This window comes from Watersipora subatra, chromosome 4 (genome assembly GCF_963576615.1).
Source record: "Watersipora subatra chromosome 4, tzWatSuba1.1, whole genome shotgun sequence".
NCBI classification, from domain to species: Eukaryota; Metazoa; Bryozoa; class Gymnolaemata; order Cheilostomatida; family Watersiporidae; genus Watersipora; species Watersipora subatra.
The window spans coordinates 12,090,431-12,114,239 of NC_088711.1; the positions used below are offsets into that span (position 1 = coordinate 12,090,431).

The 23,809-nt window shown below is 35.5% G+C and overlaps 1 protein-coding gene across 1 annotated transcript; it reads right to left on the reverse strand.

Annotated features, from left to right (window-relative positions):
• Positions 1-2,064: 2,064 nt before the first annotated feature.
• Positions 2,065-23,737, reverse strand: LOC137392728 (eukaryotic translation initiation factor 3 subunit D-like). Its single transcript, XM_068079047.1, has 13 exons — positions 23,569-23,737; positions 16,344-16,389; positions 15,975-16,114; positions 15,724-15,806; positions 13,715-13,912; positions 8,949-9,081; positions 7,647-7,791; positions 4,674-4,795; positions 4,206-4,300; positions 3,940-4,069; positions 3,673-3,815; positions 3,224-3,416; positions 2,065-2,256 (listed from the first exon to the last, which is right to left on the reverse strand). Exons 1-13 carry the CDS (start codon positions 23,689-23,691, stop codon positions 2,080-2,082), a joined length of 1,728 nt encoding a protein of 575 aa, XP_067935148.1. The 5' UTR covers positions 23,692-23,737; the 3' UTR covers positions 2,065-2,079.
• Between the last annotated feature and the right edge of the window lie 72 nt (positions 23,738-23,809).

Genomic DNA, 23,809 nt, shown 5'->3' on the forward strand with positions numbered 1-23,809 from the left:
GCGAAATTTGAAATTATATCATTAAATTCATGTATTACATAATACATTATGAAAATGTTGTGGTAAGTTGAGAGAATTGTCAATTACATCCTCGGAACAAGCTCCAAATTTTGGTCCAAAAACACATGGAATTGAGTGGTATTCACAATTATATTTAATACATACTTCAAGTTATGCATATAACTTACATAATAATATTATGTAATATAAATTTAAATCCATCCGTTTTTGAAATCTCAAAATATGATATTTGAAATTAGCTACAAATTTGGATCTAGTTTGATGTATCACAGTTCCGCTCTGTACTGGTCGAACTTGTAAATTATAAAAATTATATTATTAATTTATTGTATCACGTAATACATTATAATTAGTCTGGTGGCTAGTTTAGAAGTGTAGAAACTAGATATTCAGAATCAGCTTAAATTTCTGGTCTAGAACATTATTTCAGCATATTGTCCATCCTAATATAAAATAAATCACTTTTTTTGAGCACTTTATGGTAGGCTGCTGCTCCACTATATAGCTAGATGGAAGGGAAATCCCCTTGACAAATGGTCTAGAGATTCGTTTGAATAGATCACTGGATGATGATGGCTGGCGCCAATCTCAGTGTCAAGCTTATCCAATCTAGCTCAAGTGTTGTCAGCTCTAAGAAAGAACAGGTATAATACCTGTTCTTTCTCATGTTATTAACAATCATTACTTCTTTATTATGTTTATTGTTTCTTTATTATGTTGCCAATAATAATTATTGGCAACATAACCCTTCCAAAATGTTTGAACATTAATTTCGTAATGTTGGAGCTCAATTAAGCAGTTGGGTCTAGTAGCTAAAAAGGGCAAGGTGATCAATATTTGTGTATATTAAGAGAATAGCACAGAAAAATGTGCACTCAGCTGGCCTTCAATGTAGACGCAGATTGTGCTGCAGCAGGATCTCAAGTCATCAACCCTTGCCAGAGTACCACACCGTGCCCCTTTGCTTAAACCGAGAAAAGGGGGGGCTTCTTATCTTCTACTTTTATTGTTAGCAAGATGATGCATGTATTAAATTTGCGTATATGCAGCAAAATTAAGTGTACAATCGAAAATAACAGCCACTCTCTGATTAAACCTTAACCTTTTTGCAGATAAATGGACACACCTCTTTCATGACTTCACAGAACATAACAGAGGACTATGGCTAGCAGGAAGTGCATCCCATTTAATTCAGCTACATTTGATCAACTCTCAGGCGTCAGAACGGAAGATGCGCTACTATTAGCTGTAACAAAAGCAACTTAACATATGGCTTAGTCAACCACCTTTTATTATAAGGATTCACAAGTATTGAGATGAAAAAGGAAACAAAAGCATATGTTCTGCTGATCATGTCCGGACAGAGTACCTCCACCAACAATTAACAGATGATCATCTTTTACCAATCAGGCATGGAAAGTCTTCTTTTCTCTACAGAAATGCAAAATAAATATACATAATTAATGCATCACAGAAGTGTACCAATTGATAAATTGTTAAAACACGCTTATGAGAGATTTCCTTTCATTTACTAAGGAGACAAACAGAATTAGGAACAACATTTCATACAAAAAAGAATTATCAGAGATATTGTAGCAGATGACACTTTCTTGATGATTTTAGATGACACTTTACTTGATGACTGCAGATTACTTTATTTCCTTGATGAGATAGACAACCTACTGATAGATAACAATACAAGCCCTTGACATAATCTATACACTACTCCAAGACGCCTACCAAGTTGCTATGCTCTTAGCTGATTCAACCAAGAATCCAGCAACCACGCGCAATCTTTCTTTGAGTCAGACCAATTATGATTGATTTCCTTTAAAACTGACCCAAAAAAAAGATGCTATTTTTTAACCACAAGTTTTTCATCAGTTGTTATTATGTATTGATCACAGCCCTATGCATCAGTTTGTTGACTTCGTCCATGACTAACCTTACTGATACAAATCATAGACTAGCCTTCTAGGTTACTATTGAAACATGCCAATGCATAGCCTTCAGTCAGAAATATATTAAGCTCATATATAACCAAACCAACCAATTCTTTCAACTACTAAGGCAGCTACAATAATCAATGAAGAGATATGCTCTGGTGAAAGAAAGATAATACTTACAGTTATTACCCTCATCATCACTGCTTTCCTCTTCCTCATCTGATGACTCATCATCGTCATCATCACTCTCAAAGGTGTTGTCAGGGATGTCATAAACTCGCACCATTGGCTGTCAACGAACACCAACCCGTCAATGATAATGATACATATATATTTAATGGTACTATATTAAAGTGCAGCAGTAATTCGCAAGCTGGCTGACAAATTATTACGATTTTTGAATCCAAAATATGATTGTGATATGTAAGAGTGTAACTAGCGTATGTATTATAGTGTAAGTGTTATAGTGTAAGTATTATAGTGTAAATATTATAGTGTAAGTATTATAGTGTAAATATTATAGTGTAAGTATTATAGTGTAAGTATAATAGTGTAAGTATTATAGTGTAAGTATTATAGTGTAAATATTATAGTGTAAGTATTATAGTGTAAGTATTATAGTGTAAGTATTATAGTGTAAGTGTTATAGTGTAAGTATTATAGTGTAAGTATTATAGTGTAAGTATTATATTTCTTCATAGTGTAAGTATTATAGTGTAAGTGTTATAGTGTAAGTATTATAATGTAAGTATTATAGTGTAAGTATTATAGTGTAAGTATTATAGTGTAAGTATTATGGTGTAAGTATTTATCACAAGGTAGGTGAGTGTGATCCAGGAGTGATATTAAAGAATTATTGATTGTAACTCAAATGCAGCTGTACTTTTATAAATGTTTTGTATGGCCATTAATGCCATAATTACATACAGTGTAGTTACCTTGCCTGAACCTAACCTTTAAACTGAATAATCAATCTCCAAATGGCAAATAAAATGCTAAGCGAAAGAAGAACATATACCAATAATATTCTTGCACCTGGTACATAAATTAAATTGTTTAGCTATAAAGATACATAGATAAGAAAAATAGAGTATGACTTTACAACACAATATACGATCTATAAAAACAACTTTAAAACTAGGATTCTTGTAAGACATATGCCTAAAACCTTTATAACCAATAATTTTATAATGAAATAACCAATAATAATAATGCCATTTTATTGTCATATACTTGTTGGAAAATGATAAATTCACCTTATTGGGGTCTTTCATGATGAGATATTTGCCGTCATCAAGTTTCTTGACGATATCAAGAATGCAGCGGAGAATACCCCAGGCATTGTCCATGTTAAGGTTCATCTGCTGGGCGAACTCTGCTGGCTTGAATTGCTGCACTCCCAAAACATGGTGATTACGAGAGTCTTTTGGACTTGCACGGGACACAAACCTACACGAGGTAATACTTTATATGAAGAACATCTGGCAGACAAATAGAGAAGATGATGTTCTTAAATTTATATAATTTTATTGCCATCTACTGGCTCCGCAGTGTATAAGTTGCTTATGCGATATGTGTATTGCAATCACCGGCACAAGAGTTGTGAAATGATACTGATGCAAAATTTGTAGAACAAAAACCTTCAATGCATATTCCAGCGTCAATAATACATGAACAAACTGAAACATTCCAAAGCATTGCATACCCAAACTTGAGCTGGTCAGACCCTGCAAGTATTGCACCAGCAGTCCATTTGGCTAGCTTGAAGCTGTTATTCTTTAGTTCCGTAGCCACCACGGCTCCCCTCTGCGCATCTAGTTTAGTCCTATAATCCACTCCTCCACTAACCTGTAGACGAGCAGTAAAGAGCAGTGCAAAGAGAGAGAGAGAAAGAGACTATCATATTACACACGTGTGGTACAGAGCAAGATGAAAAGTAAAGGGAAATGAATAAAGACAATGAAGCGATTACCTTGGAATCCCACTCGTTAAGAGCTTTTATAGTAATGAACTGCTTATCGCCGCTAGCTCCCTGTACATAACCATCGTGTTCACACCGAACTACGACTTGTAAATCATTTCCTATGTCAAACTTTCGATATCTGAAATAGACGGAGAAGAATATGTGAACCAACTACACCCTTGTTACGCCGTAAACAGAATGAAACAGCAACTTCCGAATGTACCAACAAATGCGAGTAAAATCAGGGCTTAGAACAGCTACCCGGTGCCATTTACCTGTAGGCAACTGAGGCAAGTGCAGATATATCTTCATCGTCTCCGATGAAAGGATTCTCTTTGTCAAACTTGAATTTTTCTTCATGATGTAACACCTAAGGAGATGAGAGGCTCATATCGATCAGAGTGAATAAAAGTAATACAGCTCGGCTAGCTAGTTTCAATGCCATTTAGTTAATCCTCTGATAATCAATATTAAATGTAAAAAGCAATTATCATTGAAAACTAATAAAAATACTCTGGGCTCAAGCGTGATCATAGCCAAACTTTGATGAGTACATTACACCATTTATATATTAGTATTGGAGTACAGCAATAATAAGTGCCTATTTGATCAATTACTGGATACAAAAAGGCTACCAAAAGCGGAGACAATAAATTTCAGTTTCAACTGATTATGGTTTCATACAACTCTTTTAGCACCGCCATAAGCGTGAAAAGAAAAAAAGACAGATGACTGAGTCGTACCTGCTGGGCAAAGTTGTGGTTTATATAGGTGGCCTCCATTGAGAGGTTTTTAGGAGAATTTAAAGCCGTGGTGTTCTCTTCATCTGGAGGTTGCGTAGCTGTTTCGCTAACAGACAACATGTCTGCAAAAGTTGTAGATATACTCACTCTTGTTAAGATACAATAACAACAGTTGTAGATGTGGAGACTCTTGTTAAGATATAATAGCAACAGTTGTAGAGGTAGAGACTCTTGTTAAGATATAATAGCAACAGTTGTAGAGGTAGAGACTCTTGTTAAGATACAATAACAACAGTTGTAGATATACTTACTCTTGTTAAGATACAATAACAGCAGTTGTAGATATACTCACTCTTGTTAAGATACAATAACAACAGTTGTAGATATACTCACTCTTGTTAAGATACAATAGCAGCAGTTGTAGATATACTCACTCTTGTTAAGATACAATAACAACAGTTGTAGATATACTCACTCTTGTTAAGATACAATAGCAGCAGTTGTAGATATACTCACTCTTGTTAAGATACAATAGCAGCAGTTGTAGATATACTCACTCTTGTTAAGATACAATAGAAACAGTTGTAGATATACTCACTCTTGTTAAGATACAATAACAGCAGTTGTAGATATACTCACTCTTGTTAAGATACAATAGCAGCAGTTGTAGATATACTCACTCTTGTTAAGATACAATAGCAGCAGTTGTAGATATACTCACTCTTGTTAAAAATGAGCACTTTATAAAAAGGAAGAAAATGAGCACTTCACTTTTGCAAAGGACAATGACTTTGGGAGACTTTGTGGTGACATAGAGTTATCACAAAAATGTTTTTTCGTAAGTTAAACAGCTATAATAAAATATAAACTGATTAGGGAGAAAAAATATTTTGCTATGGCAATGTGGTGAGAGTACAGTCACACCTAGTCATAAATTTTTATCCGTTTCGACGTTTGTTTGAATGTCAACATGTCACATCTCAAGGCAAGCATTTTTTTAAGAATACCCTGTACTTGAATGCCCTATACTTCCATAATTTATCGTAAAGCTTGAAAACCATGATGCTAACGTGTATATATACCCTAGGACACTTATATTTCGCTAGTATTTAGTTTCGTGAGTAGCTCACAGAGTGAAATTTCACTGCAACTTAATTTCGCAGCTCTGATGAGTGCGAAAATATAGTGATGTGAAAATAAATGCAGTGGAACAAACATAATTAGATTCCTCAGGTTCAGTTCACTGCAGGCCTGTATTCACTGGTTGCAAGTTGGGGGGCTAATGTTAGGTGACTAGTTATGAACACCTGGGGGTGTTGAGGGGGGCGGTGTAAGCCCAAACAGGTTTTTCTTATGTAGGGCCTCAGCCGGGCCTCTCGTGTGAAGTTTTTAAAAATTTTGTCGAAAAGTATCAACATTTTTTTATTTTTTGAGATTTGTTTTGTTTTAGGTGATGTGACTGACGAGACGTTTTTAAATTAAAATAGGCAAAACTTGACCGCAGTTAAAACGCTCAAAAAAAGACATCTTTTTCTTTTGAGCGTTTTAATAACGATCAATTTTGCCAATTTTATTTTAAGTTTATACGAAGGTTTCCACGCTTTCGATGGGACATGGCCAAGTGGATGTTTGGTAAAACTTGATATTTTGCAAACCTTTATAAAGGTCGTTAACAAGAATATTTTGCCACTGATGATAATAATGCCTAAGAACTACTAAAAGTTGATATTTGTCTCTATGGCTTCGAATAAAGTGATATTCTACAGCGATAAAAACCGTCTCCATAGCCGTTGGGCAAATAACTTTTCGAATAAATGATGTTGAGGTCGAGTTATCTGAAGAAATTTATCATTGCGTGGGAACGGACCAAACAAATCCGTTCGAGTTAACCTTGTGTTTGAGATGAAATGTTACATTTTATCCGAGGTCGAGTTATCCGAGTTTGGCTGTACTTAGCCGCGGAAAGTTCCTAAAAAACTGGGACGGCTCAGCCGGCCAGCCGCCCCAGGGGAATGCGGGCCTGGTTCACCAATAAGAAAAAAATTTCAATTTGGGACTAGTTTGTAATTGTGAACCGCAGGTAGAATGGTGTGGGCGAGGTCAATAATGCAATTTGATCGCTTGCTGCCATTTGTTTATTGGACTATCAATGAACAAAGCTATTTAATTTCGCGTTTTCGTTCGTTATGATAGTTTAGTTTCGCACATGAAATTTTCGCAAGAGGATGACTCCGCGAAAACGCGAAAGTTAAATGAGGCGAATACATAAGTGTCCTAGGGTAGCACTAAAGCAAGCGCATTGTATAAAAACTAAATTTTATGTAAAAACTAAATTAGTAGCAAAATAAAACAAACATTTTCATTGCCACTTTACCCTTCTAATTAAGGCAAGTGAACTAAAACATTTCGTTGGCGATACAGAGATGTTCAGTGCATAGGTGGAACTGGTGATAGAACTAGTCTAATCAAAACTATGCCAACTTCAAATCAATACAACTATTTGTATTTCTTGCTTTACATTTGATGATTTAATATACCATCTAAAACTTTAACATCCATCTACTCTAATTTAGTAGAAAAGGCATGCTTTCTCCATTTTTACCACTACTACCACTCTGACTTGACTTCTTGAAATCTATAATTTAAAAACTAAAATAGTAAGATATGAGACGCTGTTTAATATTATTGGAAAATTGTGGAACTAAACTTTGTGAAAGAGAACTGCATACATATTTACTGATTTTTTTAAAAATGCAATGTTTTATGAAACTCGGGATGCCGTATGTTAGAAATCACTCCCCCTCAGATTTTATGTTATATTTTAAAAATTGGTAATATAATAATAAGATAGGGTTTGACTACAGAAATGAGTATCTAAAACAATATAAATCAGCGATAAGGCTGACCACACCTACTGTACTGACTTAAGGTGGTAGTAATAAACGGGGCATTTAAAACATATCTGCTCAGTACCCAAGTCGGAGTCATCCCGTTTGTCAAGAAAGATCTTGTCCTTGACCTTCTGCACAACTATGTCCCACGGGTACACCGACCGAGTGCAACACATAAGGGTAGTAAGAATGGCACTTGTAGCGAATACGTTGCCTTGACGTGCGAGCTAGAAAATGAATGCCAAATTTTTTTACAGCATGAACTAGAGCAGCTTGTTAACCTTGAACTAAAATGAATATGTAAAACAACCATCATACTACATTGCCATAGGCAACAATGATTATTACAACTGATCATGGGATACAATTCAGCAAGATGACAAAAGCCAAACCTTGCAGCTATTTTAACTTTTACCACGATGACGAAAATGTCAATAGGTTTACATTTCAAGAGATTCACGGATTAAAAAGAATCTTTTACCTTTGAAACCATACTAATTCAAGGTGGAAATGACAAGGAAGTTAACTTGATTAAATGGAACAGTAATAGCGTCATTTGTTACATCGAAAGTTAGAACATTTAACATCTACAACTTTTACTTTGTTTGAGCTTCTACTTTCTATTCATATATAATTATAGTGGAACCTCTACTAACGAAGTTCATTTCGGAAACCATTTCATAAGGAGAAAATTTCATATAAAATCGATTTCACCATATAATTGCCCTAATCTGTACCATGCCTCCACAAAACTCAGAAACAATGTAACAAATACGTGCTATTGTTAAATTACTACATAAATAGAAAAAACACAAAAAAAGGAAAGACCAAAGAAAAGACGTTTGGCTGTCTGGACGACGCTAAGCAGAGATGGCAAGGAGTGGGAGGATGGCAGACAGAAAATATTAATGTGGTATTGTTTTCTTTGTTTTGTTCAGAATGAATGTTTTTTAAGAATGTAAGTAGAACAATTTATTTTCACCGATACAAACTAAAAAACTGTCATCATACAGAGAACATGAATTGCTAGAAACTAAAAGTTGTCCTCCTCTGTATGTAATATATGATAACTTCGAATTGTACAACGAACAAAGATAAAACAATTGTCGTTTACTGACTTTCACCAAGTTAGGAAACAAACAAATGGGTCAATATTTGAAAGGTTTTTCAGTATTTTGTACCTAGAAGCATCTTTCGTACGTCAAAGCAAAATGTCTACCAAATGACATTTTGTAACTTGAAAATGTTGTAGGTAGAGTCTCTCGTAAGCAGAGGTTCTGCTGTATTTGTAAAGTTCAGTTTATGTTCAACCAATATCAACCTCAATGAATGTTTTAGAATAATTCTGCTCTCTCTTAAATAATAGAATATTGTGTACGTTTACCTTGCGAATGATCGGGTCATCAGTGGTGGTAACCGAGTGAATGGTCTTGTTCATCCTCTGCAATTTCTTGTCTGAGCGAGTGTTCACCCTGTCATATCTCTTGTCATAGAGTGCAAGGGAACCAGCGACATACCTATAACATTCCATTACGATGCACAGACCAGTGGGTAAAAGTAGTAGCGAGAAGTTAAAAAGTAAATTAAAAGTGGTGTGAAAGTAGACTTGCAACCGGATAAAATACCAGCTAAATATGAGAGAAGATTAGCTACACTCAGGCACTAGGTTAATGTTGGTTGTTGGTAAATGCTGGGTGTGAAGTCCTAAAATACTCATAACTAGAGTTGCCCCGATTTTGGTATCGGAATCGGTATCAGTGCCGATATGGGTGTCAAGTATCTGAATCGGAATCGGCCGATCTTTTCTTAAAAAATCTGAAACTTCCGATACTTTTTACAGATCAACTATTTAGCAAAAAACCGTATTTTAGCCTGCTACGCTAATAAAAATAATCAGCTGTAAGCTTCTTACTCTTACCTAATGAACTTCAGGCTTGCCACACAATTTACTTCATGTCTATAGCCTGATCAACACAGCGGAGGAAACTTTTTAGCCAGGACGTAATCACAAAGTATGGTATTTCCCAATTGCAGCGATAGGATTTATTGCAGCCAATCACAAACAAGATAACAAAGATGGGAAGTAGAGTTGCCCCGATTTTGGTATCGGAATCGGTATCGGTGCCGATATGAGTGTCAAGTATCTGAATCGGTATCGGCCGATCTTTTCTTAAAAAATCTGAACCTTCCGATACTTTTTACAGATCAACCATTTAGCAGAAAACTGTATTTTAGCCTGCTACACTAATAAAAAAATCATCAGCTGTAAGCTTCTTACTTTTACTTAATGAATTTCAGGCCTGCCACACAATTTATTTCATGTCAATAGCCTGATCAACACAGCGAAGGAAACTTTTTAGCCAAAACGTAAACAAAAAGTGTGGTATTTCCCAATTACAGCGATAGGTTTTATTGCAAGCAATCACGAACAAGATAACAAAAATGAGAGACAAGAACGCAGTGTAATATTTCTATTTACTAGCATTACGAAAGTAATTTAAACAGTCGACGCATAAAGTTATCTATCACTCTCTTGATCCTGACGATACAATGGATCGTTTGTATTGTCCAAAAAACGGTAACCCCAGTGGCGTATCGGTATGTAGCCTGTCCTCCAACACCTGTTGCAAGGGAATCCCCCTTCAGTACGCTTGGCTACATTGATAATGATGGAAGAAAAGAGACGTCTTACTGAGATGATCGAATCACTAACGGTTTTTAAAAGAACATTGATTTGCTCTAAACTTGTACAGGCACAGCAGTTCATCCAACAATAGAAGAGGGACTTTGTTATCACAGATAGAACTGTACCACTAACAGTAATTACCTTTATTTACAAATTACAAGAAACATGGACTGTTTTGTTACTACATGCACGGTATGTCAGTATGTGAATATGTATATATTTTTTTCCATAAATGCAAACAAATGAATACAATAATATTCATGTTTTCTTTGCATTATGTTTGTATTTGCATAATAAAATGAGCTACTATCTATGCAACACAAAAGATCTGAATCGGTATCTGAATCGGATTATTTTTCAATTAGGATCGGTATATCGGATCGGTATCTGAATCGGCTGGTGAATTTAAAATCGGGGCATCTCTAATGGGAAGCAAGAACGCAGTGTAATATTTCTAGTTACAAGCATTACGAAAGTAATTTAAACAGTCGATGCATAAAATTATCTATCACTTTCTTGATCCTGACGATATAATGTATCGTTTGTATTGTACAAAAATGGTAACCCCAGTGGCTTGTCGGTATTTGGCCTGTCCTCCATCATCTGTGGCAAGTGAGTCCCCCCTTCGGTACGCCTGGCTACATTGATAGTGATGGAAGAAAGAGGCGTCTTACTGAGAGAATTGAACCACTAACGGTAATTAAAAGAAACATTGATTTGCTCTAAACTTGAACAGGCGCAGCAGTTCATCCAGCAATAGAAGAGAGACTCGTTATCACAGAGAGAACTGTACCACTAACAATAATTACCTTTATTTACAAATTACAAGAAATATGGACTGTTTTGTTACTACATGCACGGTATGTCAGTATGTGAATATGTATATATTATTTTCCATAAATACAAACAAATAAATACATTAATATTTATATTTTCTTTGCATTATGTTTATATTTGCATAATAAAATGAACAACTATCTATGCAACACAAAAGATCTGAATCGGTATCTTAATCGGATTATTTTTCAATAAGAATCGGTATATCGGATCGGTATCTGAATCGGCTGGTGAATTTAGAATCTCTAAGTACTCATAACTCATCATCTGCATTTAGATTCACATAATCAGCTCAATGAATCCAACCACAAGGTTGCAATAACGTTATATTACAAGAACAAAAATCGCCTAAAGGGATGGCCACATGGCAACAGCGTCAAAGATTCTCAAGTGCGTCATTTTAGAACAACCCAAGTTTGTCGACAGCCGCCAGACATCACACCAACAACTGACTGTGGCGCAATTATATTTGTTGGGTTCTGCACCATGAGCAAATCAAATGTTTGTGAAGAGATAAAGTGAATGTTATATTGGTTAATCATAAGCTAGCGAATCAAACGCGAGCTTCAGTTGTGGCTGATTGAACCTAAATAAAGCACATAAATTACATAATTTTTTTATTATATATTTCAATACATCAGAGTCTTGGCTTTCGAATGAGCCTATATTCAATACACAAAGAATAATAGAACTATGAAAAACAGGGTGTCAAAAGTATGTCCTGCAAAAAAAACACTTGGTTCAGGTTCTCAAAATGTGATGTCACAATTATTATTTAGCCTTAGGTAGTCGATCCCTTTCACTGCCATTGACGCTGCGCTTTTCTGTGACAATCGGTGCTGTTAAACCCAGAGAGAGCTAATAATAAACTAGGATTCTAGATAATCAACAATGCCCGGGATCGTGCTAACGCCGACCAATACAAACACATGTTTTGGGTTAATTAATTATGCTTCAATGAATGTACTGTCGGTGATAAAGGTAATGAAATCACATCGATTAAATCATGACCTGCGGTTGAGCGGCCCTAGGACTATACATGTATGTCAATCACACTTTCGCGAGATCACACAATGCTTGAAACTAATTAGTCTCAGTCGCGACCCTTAACATCACAATAAAATGAGAGGGCTAGTGCAATAATATCATCGGGAAAACATAGTATGGTGCTTGGAATCTGAGTTATTTATCATAGAAATAATCTGTACATAGAGAACTAATGATACTGATTCCTTTGTCATCTTCATTGGGTCTCTGGAGTTGTCCTATCTTCGCCTGACACTAGCGCCATTATCGTAGTTGATAAATATAAGCGGTAAGCAATAAAATAGGCGGTAAGAGCACACAACACCGCATATGAAAATTGTGACGTCACAATTTCCGAGCCTATGCCAGTAAACATTTCTGCGGTAGAGCTCTGGGGGAAATCCTATAAACACCAACCAATGTCTGTCTCACCATGGCAAACAATAGCTCATTCGAAAGCCAAGACTCTGATGTATTGAAATATATAATAAAAAAATTATGTAATTTATGTGCTTTAAGGATTACTCAAGCAATGTGGTTGCTGGATTTTTGACTTCGTTTTGTTCTCTCAATCGAAGTTTCTGTGATTGGAATATGTGGTTCAACCGCCATCTGGCCACCCTTAATGGTATGAGCAGAATGATGCGCACGCGTGTGAAAGCTTTGATCACCATAACCAAAACCAGCTTCTAATCCAACAATTAATCAAGAGACATTAATAGTTTTTGAATCGAATAAACTAATATTGGCAGAATTTTAAGGAGTGCGGAGTGCATTTTTATGAAATAGAGTCAAACTCGGATAACTCAAACTTCACAAGACCGAGCGAAAGTGTTCGAGTTATCAGAGCGTTTGAGTTATCAGAGCGTTCAAGTTATCAGAGCACTGTCACAAATGCATGTATTTATCAGTAGATACATGAACATGTACAAACTATATATAAATCAGAAGCATAGATTGCTTGTTGCAAGTTAAAGGGCCTCTCATGTAAAGTTTTAAAAATTTTTATCAGAAAGCATAGATATTTTTCAATCACTTGAGATTTGTTTGTTGTTTTAGGTGATGTTACTGCCAGGACGTTCTCAGGTTAAAATTGGCAAAACTTGATCGCGGTTAAAACGCTCAGAAAAAGGACATCTTTATCTTTTGAGCGTTTTAGCCAAGATCAATTTTGCCGATTTTCCTTTAAGATTATCCGAAGGTTACCTCGCTTTTCCCTGCTTTTGAAGGGCCACCGCAAAGCGGATGTTTGATAAAATTTGATTTTTTGCAAACCTTTTGAAAAGTCGTTAACGAAAATATTTAGCCAATGATAGTAATAACGACGCCTAAGAACTACTAAAAGTTGATGTTTATTTCTATGGCTTGGAATAAAGTGACATTCTAAAGTGATAACAACCGTCTCGGTAGCCGTTGGGCAAAAAACTATTCGAGTTAACGATACCGAGGTCGAGTTATCTAAAGCAATTTATCATTGCGCGGGAACGGATCAAACAAATACGTTCGAGTTAACCATGTGTTCGAACTATCCGAGGGCGAGTTATCCGAGTTTGACTGTATATAGCTTTGAAGACATGGCAAGAGTATTGAAAACCACTCACAGATCCTGTCCTTCAATGGCTATTGGCAGGTTCAACTTCTGCAAGCGAATATAGTCCATGTCTTCAAGCACCTGCCAATTCTCCTGCACTCTAACAGAGGCATCACGAGTCTTTTGAGGAGCATTTTGGCGATTTCTGTTGTCTTGCATTGCTTTACCATAATTCTTTTGCCATATTCTCTGCTGCCTAAGACGATCTCTACAAAAGGATTTACAGATGACTAACAAAATGGATTAGTAAACAGAACTGGTAGGAAACGTATAACCACCAAAAAAGGACAATAGACGCTCTCATTTTATGTAATTTATGTAAGTACATAAATTACATTACGCTCCTAGAATTTTTGTAAAGTTTTTGCTTTGTATAACATAAAAAATTTCATATAACGGAAAATGTGAAGTCAGCGCAAGTTCTCAAATTCGATTTGAATAACGCGCATCTCACTGTAAGCCTCAAAATATCACTTGCCCTCTAATCGCACTAGAGAGAGAAAATGACATATAGGGTTATCTTAACTATATATACAGTGGATCCTGACCATACGATTATAAATCGTTTCGATGTTGCCATCGTCAGGTGAGAATGTCGAACAGAGAGGTATAGAAAACCATAGTAATTATCTAATGCAAACATCCCCCAGTAAAAGTCATCAAAATTTTGTATGCGTGCTGTACATATTAAAAGTTAGTAACAAATTTACTTTACTAACTATAGTTACTTACAGTAACTTTAGTGTATTTAGTGGTTATGATTTGCTATAACATGTAACATTACAATATAATATGTGCAGCATGTACCGTAAAGAGTTCTTACATTCGAGACAGAAGTATAACATAGACTTTGAATTTAACTTAAATGAATTTAGCTTACTAAACCCAAACATGAAGCTATGTTTTAGTATGTATTTTACTAAACTTTAATTTTTTCATCATCCAAAATGTTATCACTTATTCGTTTCTGGTTTCATTTTCACTATAACTTAAAACAAATAACGCTGAACTGAGAGAGCGAGCGTCATATCTCTTTTAGGCATTGTAGGAGGGATTTCGTCGAATAGCATATCGACAATTATTATCGCCAATATCGCTAAACTGAGAGAGAACAAACAGCACACCTCTTTCAGGTGTTGTGGGAGGGAATTCGGTGAATAGCATATCAGCAATTCTTATTGACAATTCGTATCGCAATATCACCAAACTTCGTTATTCCGACGTATTCAGCACACCGACTGCCAAATTTGAATTTCAAGAGAAATTTTTGTTGATATCATATGGCGAAAAAAATCATGTTCCACGTCGTAAGGCGAAAAAATTGTATAACAAGGGACATTGTAACCCGGGGCGGTCTGTACTAGCATCTGGCAGGCTAGTTCGCCGTGAGAAATTGTCAGTGGTGTCTATGAAGTAGAGATAATAAATATCTGCCCCATTATTCAGTGTAGGTTTTAGAGCGTCGATCTATCGATTTGAATGTCACGAGTTGGAGTATCATCGAAAGCTCTTTTATCATAACCTTGAACCTTTTCGACAGATAGATAGACAGACAGATAAACGCCACGCTTATTATAGTGAAGTAATATTTTTGTTTTATTTAGACAGTCTAATTATACTGTTTTTATTTTGCAAAATTGACTTTGCTGTCTAGAATAAACAAAAACTCGAATTAAATTGATATTGAACTATTATATGCGTGTGCGTTCTCCTTAATTCATAGTACAATTACCACGATTGTGGACTATGAACCGAGTGAATGTAATTGGAGAAAAAGGAAAAAGTGTCGATACAAACCAATAATACTACAGTTACTGTACAGTCATTAAATTAAAAAGTTAAATCTAGTCTTTTTCCTTTTTGAATGACCAAAATAGTGAGTTTGGGAGAACCTTGGAACGGATTGGGCAATTTACATTTATTTTACTGTTTTTATAACGTAAATCTCTATAGTGCAAACGTTTCCAAAACGGATTATTTACGTTGTAGGAGCAGCTACTGTATTCCTTTTATAGTTACCTTTCTCGATTCTTTTGAGTTTTTGAGAGGACTTCTTGTTTAGCCGCAGTTTGCTGCTGCTTCCTCTCTCGTTGCTGCCGTTGCTGATAACATAAAAAAATAACTGCATACTATTGTAAAAGAACAGTCTGCATGACAGGCCATGTATTTTAAGCAATACAACATGATACACAGAGAGATTCCCTGCACCGATATGAATTGCAGAATAGGTTCTTGTATTATACAAATAGTCCAGCACAGGATGCACTTACCAAGTTGTACCTGTTGAACCTATTTCTCTGATACATTGGCCTTTGATTCCTTGAAGTGTCCACCAATTGAAAGCTGCTTTCATCTTCTTCATGAATGTAGGAATATTGCTGACCGCTGCCATAGGCTGTTGAATATTTGTCTACAAAAAAGACAGATATGAAGGCAGTTTCCGCTCAAATGCAAATACAATTTTAAAACAGCTAGGGCAAAACAGAACAAAAAAATGATTCTGTAAAAACCACATTTGAAATTTCATTCAATAAGAGTATGATCAAAAAAAGTTGAAGGTATACCCACCCAGTCAGTTATAATTTGACCAGAAACGCTCTTCCCTTAATATATTACCTCAAATACAGGTACATACTTACGATGATAACGGCGATCTTGGTAACTATTTCCAAACCAATCAGCAATCTAGAAAAAAGAAATCCACCAATAATAACAGCAGGAATTGCACAAACCTTCCACCTTATAACAAAGTATTGAAGAGAAGTGCAATGTTTTACTACCTGAAAATAAGTCCCTATTATTTTTATTAGGCTGTTAGTCACATTGGTACAGGTCTGAATCTACACTCATTATCAAAAGAAATATGACAAGAGCTACAGGCTGGTACATGAAGAGCAGAGCAAGTTACTAAAGGTGCTAGATGACCAACAGACCAATTAAATGTTTCAACATCGAGTAATACGTTAGAGCTTTAAAGATAGAGATGAAGCCTTCCTTTTTTTACTAAGGCCAGCAGGGTATCGTGATAATGATGAATGCCACAATTGAGCCATGTAACAACATTTCAATATGAAATTCAGAACATTAATACAAATGTAAAAACTTATAAGCTACGCAAAGAAATCAGTGATGGTGTGTAATTTGGTTTTTGCATGGCAGCAAACCAATGCTTGCGAGAGACTTGGACGGTACAACGTAGATATGACTAAACATGCCGTGCACTAGGTTGAAACTGTCATTCCTATGACATCCCACACAGCGCATGAAAATTTTGAAAGTGTTGCTTCAGGGCATTAGTCAACTAGTGCACACATATGTATTACAAAGAGAGTGGATTTAGGTTATTCTATTGCATCGAAACATGAGAGGTCAGTTATGAGGAATATAGCAAATGTACAAGGTGGAGTGTATGATAGTAGTCAAGTTAAGGACTCGTACTTTTTTATCAAGCTAATATGTGTATTACAAAAGAACCATCCCAATCAAAAGTAGTACTTTCGAGTTTAAAATATAAGATAATTCTCAAAAAACTTTTCAAGTTTTAATGAAAAGTCAAGCTCAATTTTTACTCAAGGCCTTTACCCATAGCATGCAGAACACAACAGATGTCTGAAATCTAACCAAAAACCATCACTTCACACACTGTTGTCAGTTACTGCATGTTCTGGCAAGAAAATGCAACTTATAATCAGACCAAGTTATCCAAACGAAAAATTCAATATTTTTGTAGATAAGAAATGCATTAAAAAATTGAACAGTCAATTCTTCACTTATCATCTCAATATATGAAATTCCAACATTCTATGTAAAATTTGAATGTTCAACGCTACATCTAAGAATACTTTTCACATAAACGGTTAAAGTTTTTAAACTTTGCAGTTTCACAAGTAAAATAGAAACTGTTACAAACTAAGATTAAAGTGAAAAAAGAGAATACATATAACACAAAATATATAGGATAGATTAGTTATACCATCATATGATTAACATTAAAGTTAAGTTGGAGACCTATCTCTACCATTGCCCCAACTCCAAAACTACGATTGCCAAATGAAAAAATACAGACCGACGTTTTTGTAAATTATGGGTTCTGTATAATCAGTGGAAGACATTAAAAATTGTATAATATCATTTTCACAAAGTTCTTGACCAATAGATGACTATTAAGAACAAATGAAAAAGGACATTTTGAAAGATTCCCTACGGGAACTTATGAAATAATGTAGAAAACCAGATGAAGACCTTACTAAAGTTTTTAATACAAGGCATCCAGCTCCGCATCTAAATACTGATATGAAAACATGGCTTCTTATTAAACTGCAATCAGAGAGAATTTATCAAAGTATCAAAAACAACAAATGCAGATTAAAGTAAATATCAACAAGACCACTGTGGAATACAGCTTACACAGATACCAATGTCCTCAATAGCAACAGGCTTTACAAATATAATTATTGTAAAAAAAATACAGCACCACCCTTTAACTTAATGCCATTTTTATTTGGCCGCCATTTCATTTCTTTGAGCCCATAACAGAAAACGATCAGTAGAAAAGTGTCCACGAAATAGGACTATTAACGTTACACCAACAACAATTAATTTTTACGTTGTAGCTGTAGTGGTTACCATGGTTCTAGGGAGGATGTACCTATGAAAATCGATCGTCACAATCATCAGAACTACACTCTGATTCAAAGTCACTAGGGGCTAAATCTGATCCATTGTCTTCAGATTCATCCAAAACGTGGTTTACAATCTGACCTGTAGACTTGAAAGCGTTTTGACGAACGATAAGCATACTCTTCAGAACCACTGTATGACGTAATAGCAGCATTGTTATGGTGTAACGAAGTTTTTTTTCTAACTCAAAAGCTTTATGCTTTCTTTAAAACTTTGAAAGTGAGCGACACTATCAAAATAATAACTTTATCCGGCTAATAATTGTTTTTAAGGCTAATACTAAGCTTCTTGTTTAACTTTATCTTATACTTTGACGTACAGTGAAGCCTCAGTTCTCGAACGCTTGGGTTTTCAACAAAAAACTAGAGATTTGTTCGTCTCGGATTTCGAACATAAATTCGATTCTCGACCAAACCGGAGCATGCGTATTAGAATTGAACATTCGCAATAACTCCGGAAACAGCATTAATGCTGTTTCAGGAAAGTGCACTGTACTAGCTATGACAGCTAAACATATGCTGTGCTGTAATTGCTGTAAAAATACTTCACACACAACTTTGATATGCATGCAATTTATTTTTTATAAAATTCGGCGACATGGGTGTAATAATATATATACAGGTACAGCATAATGTGTGTTTCTTCGATTCAAGATTCTAGTTGCTATGCAAAATTTGGTTTGCTTAACGCTACAACAACTTTACGATATGCATGCATATTTGTTTTACATGTGCTATGCTATATATTGTGAAATCTTTTGAGATGGCATAATTTTGATGTTATAGCTATACGTGTACTTTTTTAGGCATCGCAGCAAAATGAGAGTGCTGTAATACAGGCCTTTTCAATAATTTTAATTTTCGGCTAATAGCCTATGAATTCGACTAATAGCTGGTCGGCAACAACGGTTACGACCAGGAAACAGTCCCAACATCGACAAGTCCGAACCTAGACAGGTCCCAATCTCGACAGAGGTTGGTCCGAATCCAGACAAAGGTTGGCCCAAATATCGACAAAGGCTGATGCAGTTTTACAATAATTTAATCCTTTATTCTGGTGCTCTCACACACTAATCTTCAACAAATGATGTTTCTTTGCAGTTTTATCCTCACTTTAAAAAATAAAAATTACAGCTACTCACTGAAGTTTAGATTTCAAATAAAACATACTGCTAGCATAACAATCAACCATATTTATGATTGTTACTTGTTTTAGCATTTGTTCTATATTTAGGTTGGGCAAAATATTGTTAGGCCTACATAAGCTGGGGAGTGCTGCATCAAATGGATCACAAGATATTTTTGCGCAAATAAATTTTTTACATATAAATCGCTCATTTACTATGAAAATAGTAGATGGTAAAATAGTAAAACCACTGTCGAGATTGGACCAACCGTTGTCGATATACAAACTCGTCGAGCTTCAAACCAGTCGAGGTTCGGACTATAAACCGTTACGACCATTATACTGACTCGGATCGGGTTTTTCCCACTGAAAGCCTCACGCAGGAGGCAAAATACGTGGGAACTCTTTATTTTAAACAGTATACCAGCAAATCTTCCCTCCTTCCCTTTCTCCCTTCCCTCTCTTTCTTCCTTTTTTTCTTCTATCAGTGTTTTTAATTTTGCTTTCGGCTTGTATTTGTATCTAAAGAGTATTGCAACAATATTCCTTCGATATTTCATATCTACATCATATAATATCTATTTCTAATACTGCCATGTGAATCAAAAAAAAAAAAAAAAATGAATTAATGAATCAAATGCCATACACAAAATATTTACAATGATATAAATACAACATTGATTACAATGTCCCCGGGCCAAAAGTTGCCAAAAAGGGTGTGCCGAAATTATCAAATTCCATCTCTGATTTCTCGAGTGGTTCTAGGCCAGAAAGAATTAAAATAAGCTTTGGTTTTTATTGATGGTACATACAACCCTCCCTCTTGACGAGTATTATAGATTTGTTCGGGCTCTTGCTTATATGTATCTTTAATCACCCCACTGGCTGTAGCTTTGCAAAACAAATTCACTCTTAATTCCTTTCGTCTATCTTTTAGCAATTGTATATTACTACTCTCCTTTATAGCAGTGTAGTTAACTTGCCCTCGTAAATTAAAGATGAATTTCACAGCCTTATTTTGTAATTTTTCTAGTTGTTTGATGTTTTTATCAAAATAAGGGTCCCATGCTACGCAACCATATTCTAAATTTGGTCTTATGAGAGTGTAATATGCCAACTGCCTGGTTCTTGTATCGGCCGATTTTAACACTCGCCACAGCATACCCAAAAGACTGGTTGATTTAGCAACAATTTTATTTATGTGTGCGTTCCATTTTAAATCGTAATTAAATTCTATGCCAAGATATGGGTGAGTATTAACATTTTCAAGTCTGCGGTTATTGAGATAATACGATTGGCTCAAACTTGAGTCTTTAATTGACATAACCGAACATTTACCTACATTAAAAGAGAGCTGCCAGTTTTTTGACCACTCGTCAAGTTTTTTTAGGTCTTCTTGCAGTAACTGTGCTTTCTCTCGAGTGTTATATAAAAGTGCGTCATCCGCAAAGAGTCGACACTCCGAGGAAAGTTGATCAGTCAAATCATTAATGTAAATCAAAAACAGCAGAGGGCCCAACACCGAACCTTGCGGCACACCTGATTTTACACTGCAACGATGGGATAATGACCCCTCTACCCTTACTACCTGCCCTCTGTTTTGCAAAAAGCCTCTGATCCATGCTATGATCTTTTCATGAATACCCAAAACAGATAACTTATATAGTAATTTTCGATGACTCACTGTGTCGAACGCTTTAGAAAAATCAAGAATAACTATATCTGTTATCAAACCTGTTTCATGATTATATGCAAAATCATTTATAGTGTGGACCAGCTGTGTTTCGCATGATCTCCCACCCCTAAAACCATGTTGCGAAGCCACCAATAAATTGTTCGTATCCAAAAAATTGTGAATATGGTGAGCTATAACATGCTCTAGCAGCTTACACATAATACATGTGAGCGACACAGGTCTGTAATTATTAGGCAACTGTTTGCTACCTTTTTTGTGTATAGCAGTAACTTGGGCTTCCTTCCAGATATCTGGTTGAGAGCCGGTGGACAAAGAAAAATTAAAAAAGTCAGCCATACTGTTAGCTATTACTATGGAAAAAGTTTTAAGATGGATACCAGTGATGTTATCTGGCCCACAAGATTTTGAAACATTTATTTCCTCCAAGAGTTTTAACACACCTGTTGATGTAACAGTAATATCCGTGTCCTCAAAAGATAATGTTTTGTTCGGAAGCGGGACCAGAAGGCCATCATCATCTGAAAAAACGGTTTGAAAAAAATCATTTAGCAAATTTGCCTTGTCAATTGAAGTTTCGGCAACCCTGTTTTGGTATTTTAAGTTAGGTATGATATTACTACCGTTCTCTCTGTTTTGGCGCAGATGTTTATAAAAGGCCTTGCTATCTCCATTTTGTAGTGGTTTGTATAAAGTTTTTGCTAGATGTGATTTTTTAGCATATTTAATTAGCTTTTTGTTTTGTTTTTGAACTAATTTATACCGATTAGTACTATATTCTGAGTTGCAAAATTTAGTGATAGTGTACAATTTTTTCTGTTTTTTTAAAGCATTTTTAATTTTATACGAAAACCAGCCAGGTTGATGTGAAGTTTTATGGGTTTTTGATGGCACACACTCTTCCCTAAGAGCTAAAAGTCCCTTCAAGAGCAAACTGTACACTAAATTTATATTACTCTTGGTGTTGATACTATCCCTGATCTTTTCCTCATATTCTTTAAAAATTGTTTGGGCTTTACCCAAATCAGCTTTACCATATTGGTAAACTTTGAACTCCTGGTTAGCTGGAATAGAAAAATTCGACAAGTTAAGTTTGAATATAATCATCCCATGATCACTGATCGAAGGATCAAAAACTTCCAATTGATCAATAATCGCCTTGTTAGATAAAACTAAGTCAAGGATATTACCTAATCTATGTGTGGGCGAAAAAACATGTTGCTCTAGGGACAGTTCTAATACTTTATGTAAGAATGGACTACATAAACTGTAGTTTCCCGTCGCATTCATCGTTGTCCAGTTTATTTTAGGGAAATTGAAGTCTCCGCATATAACAAGATGATCATTTTTAATGTTTATAAGATTGTTAATCTCATCAAAAAGTGATGGAATCAGGAGCGGGTCACTGTTATTAGGAGGGCGGTAAGCTGTGAGCAGATAAAATTTAGCCACATCACTGGTTATTTTCAAAAAAAGAGCTTCACAATTTGAGTGTGTATCAATAATGGTTGTTCGAAATCCCAATTTAACATAAACCGCAACTCCTCCCCCTTGAACATTTCTATCCTTCCTGAACATCTGAAAACCTTTAATTTTTAATTCCCCCGTATATATCTCTGGTCCTATATGCGTTTCCGAAAGAGCGATGATATCAATATAAGGCGCTAGGCCAACTTCCCACTCTATGTGTGAAATTTTGTTTCTTAATGAATTGATGTTAACATACATAACTGCAATTTTTTTGTCATTTTTTGTAGGCCTAGTTTGCTTAGATGAACTGTCATGGTTAATCACAACCCTTGACGTATCCTAACTGCCACTTATTACCACAACTCTTCCCTTACTTATTTTCACATTTTCACCCTTTTGTCGCCTGTTTCTCACTTCCTGTCTCAATTCATACTGCACATCTCGCTCTGTTTTGGTCAGGTCCGGGTTAACGAAGATGTTATCCAGACCAGATTTTGATTGGCTTACTCGATAGTAATAATACAGTCAAGTCGATCATGTACACTGAATTAAGTACACTAACCAATTAGTATACTTGTAATTAGCCCCAGGGACTTTGAGGAAGTGCCTCAGACGTATAACTTTGGTTAAGCTTTTGGTTCACCTACTGTTATTCTTTCGACTACGCCTCTATTTACTACAAATCGTACCACTTCAACAGTAAGAGTAATAAACATGTTTGCTTTCCAGAAATGTAATAAATTAACTGTATACTAAACACCAATAGCTGCCAGCACAGAAAATTTTAAAGATATATTATGCAGTACAGTACGAAGAAAAAGTGCACAGCAAATAATGACTTTCATTATTTTTTCGCTCCTTTTTCTCACTAATTTCAAGGTATTAATCGTCATTACCTTTCCTAGTCGGTCACCCTTTGAAAATGGCTGATATGGCATATCTTCAAATTGTGTTGGCAATTGACATGGACCCCATCCATCGGGATTATCTTGAATTTTTGGTGGCACAAACTTCGCCATAGCTATTGAACTTTCTTTCAACGTGTGGAAATAGTGGATAACTCGAAAGGATATACTTTGTGCGTCATATGCGCGGCGAATAATAACGTAAACACTCTATAAAAAGTTACCGAATGCA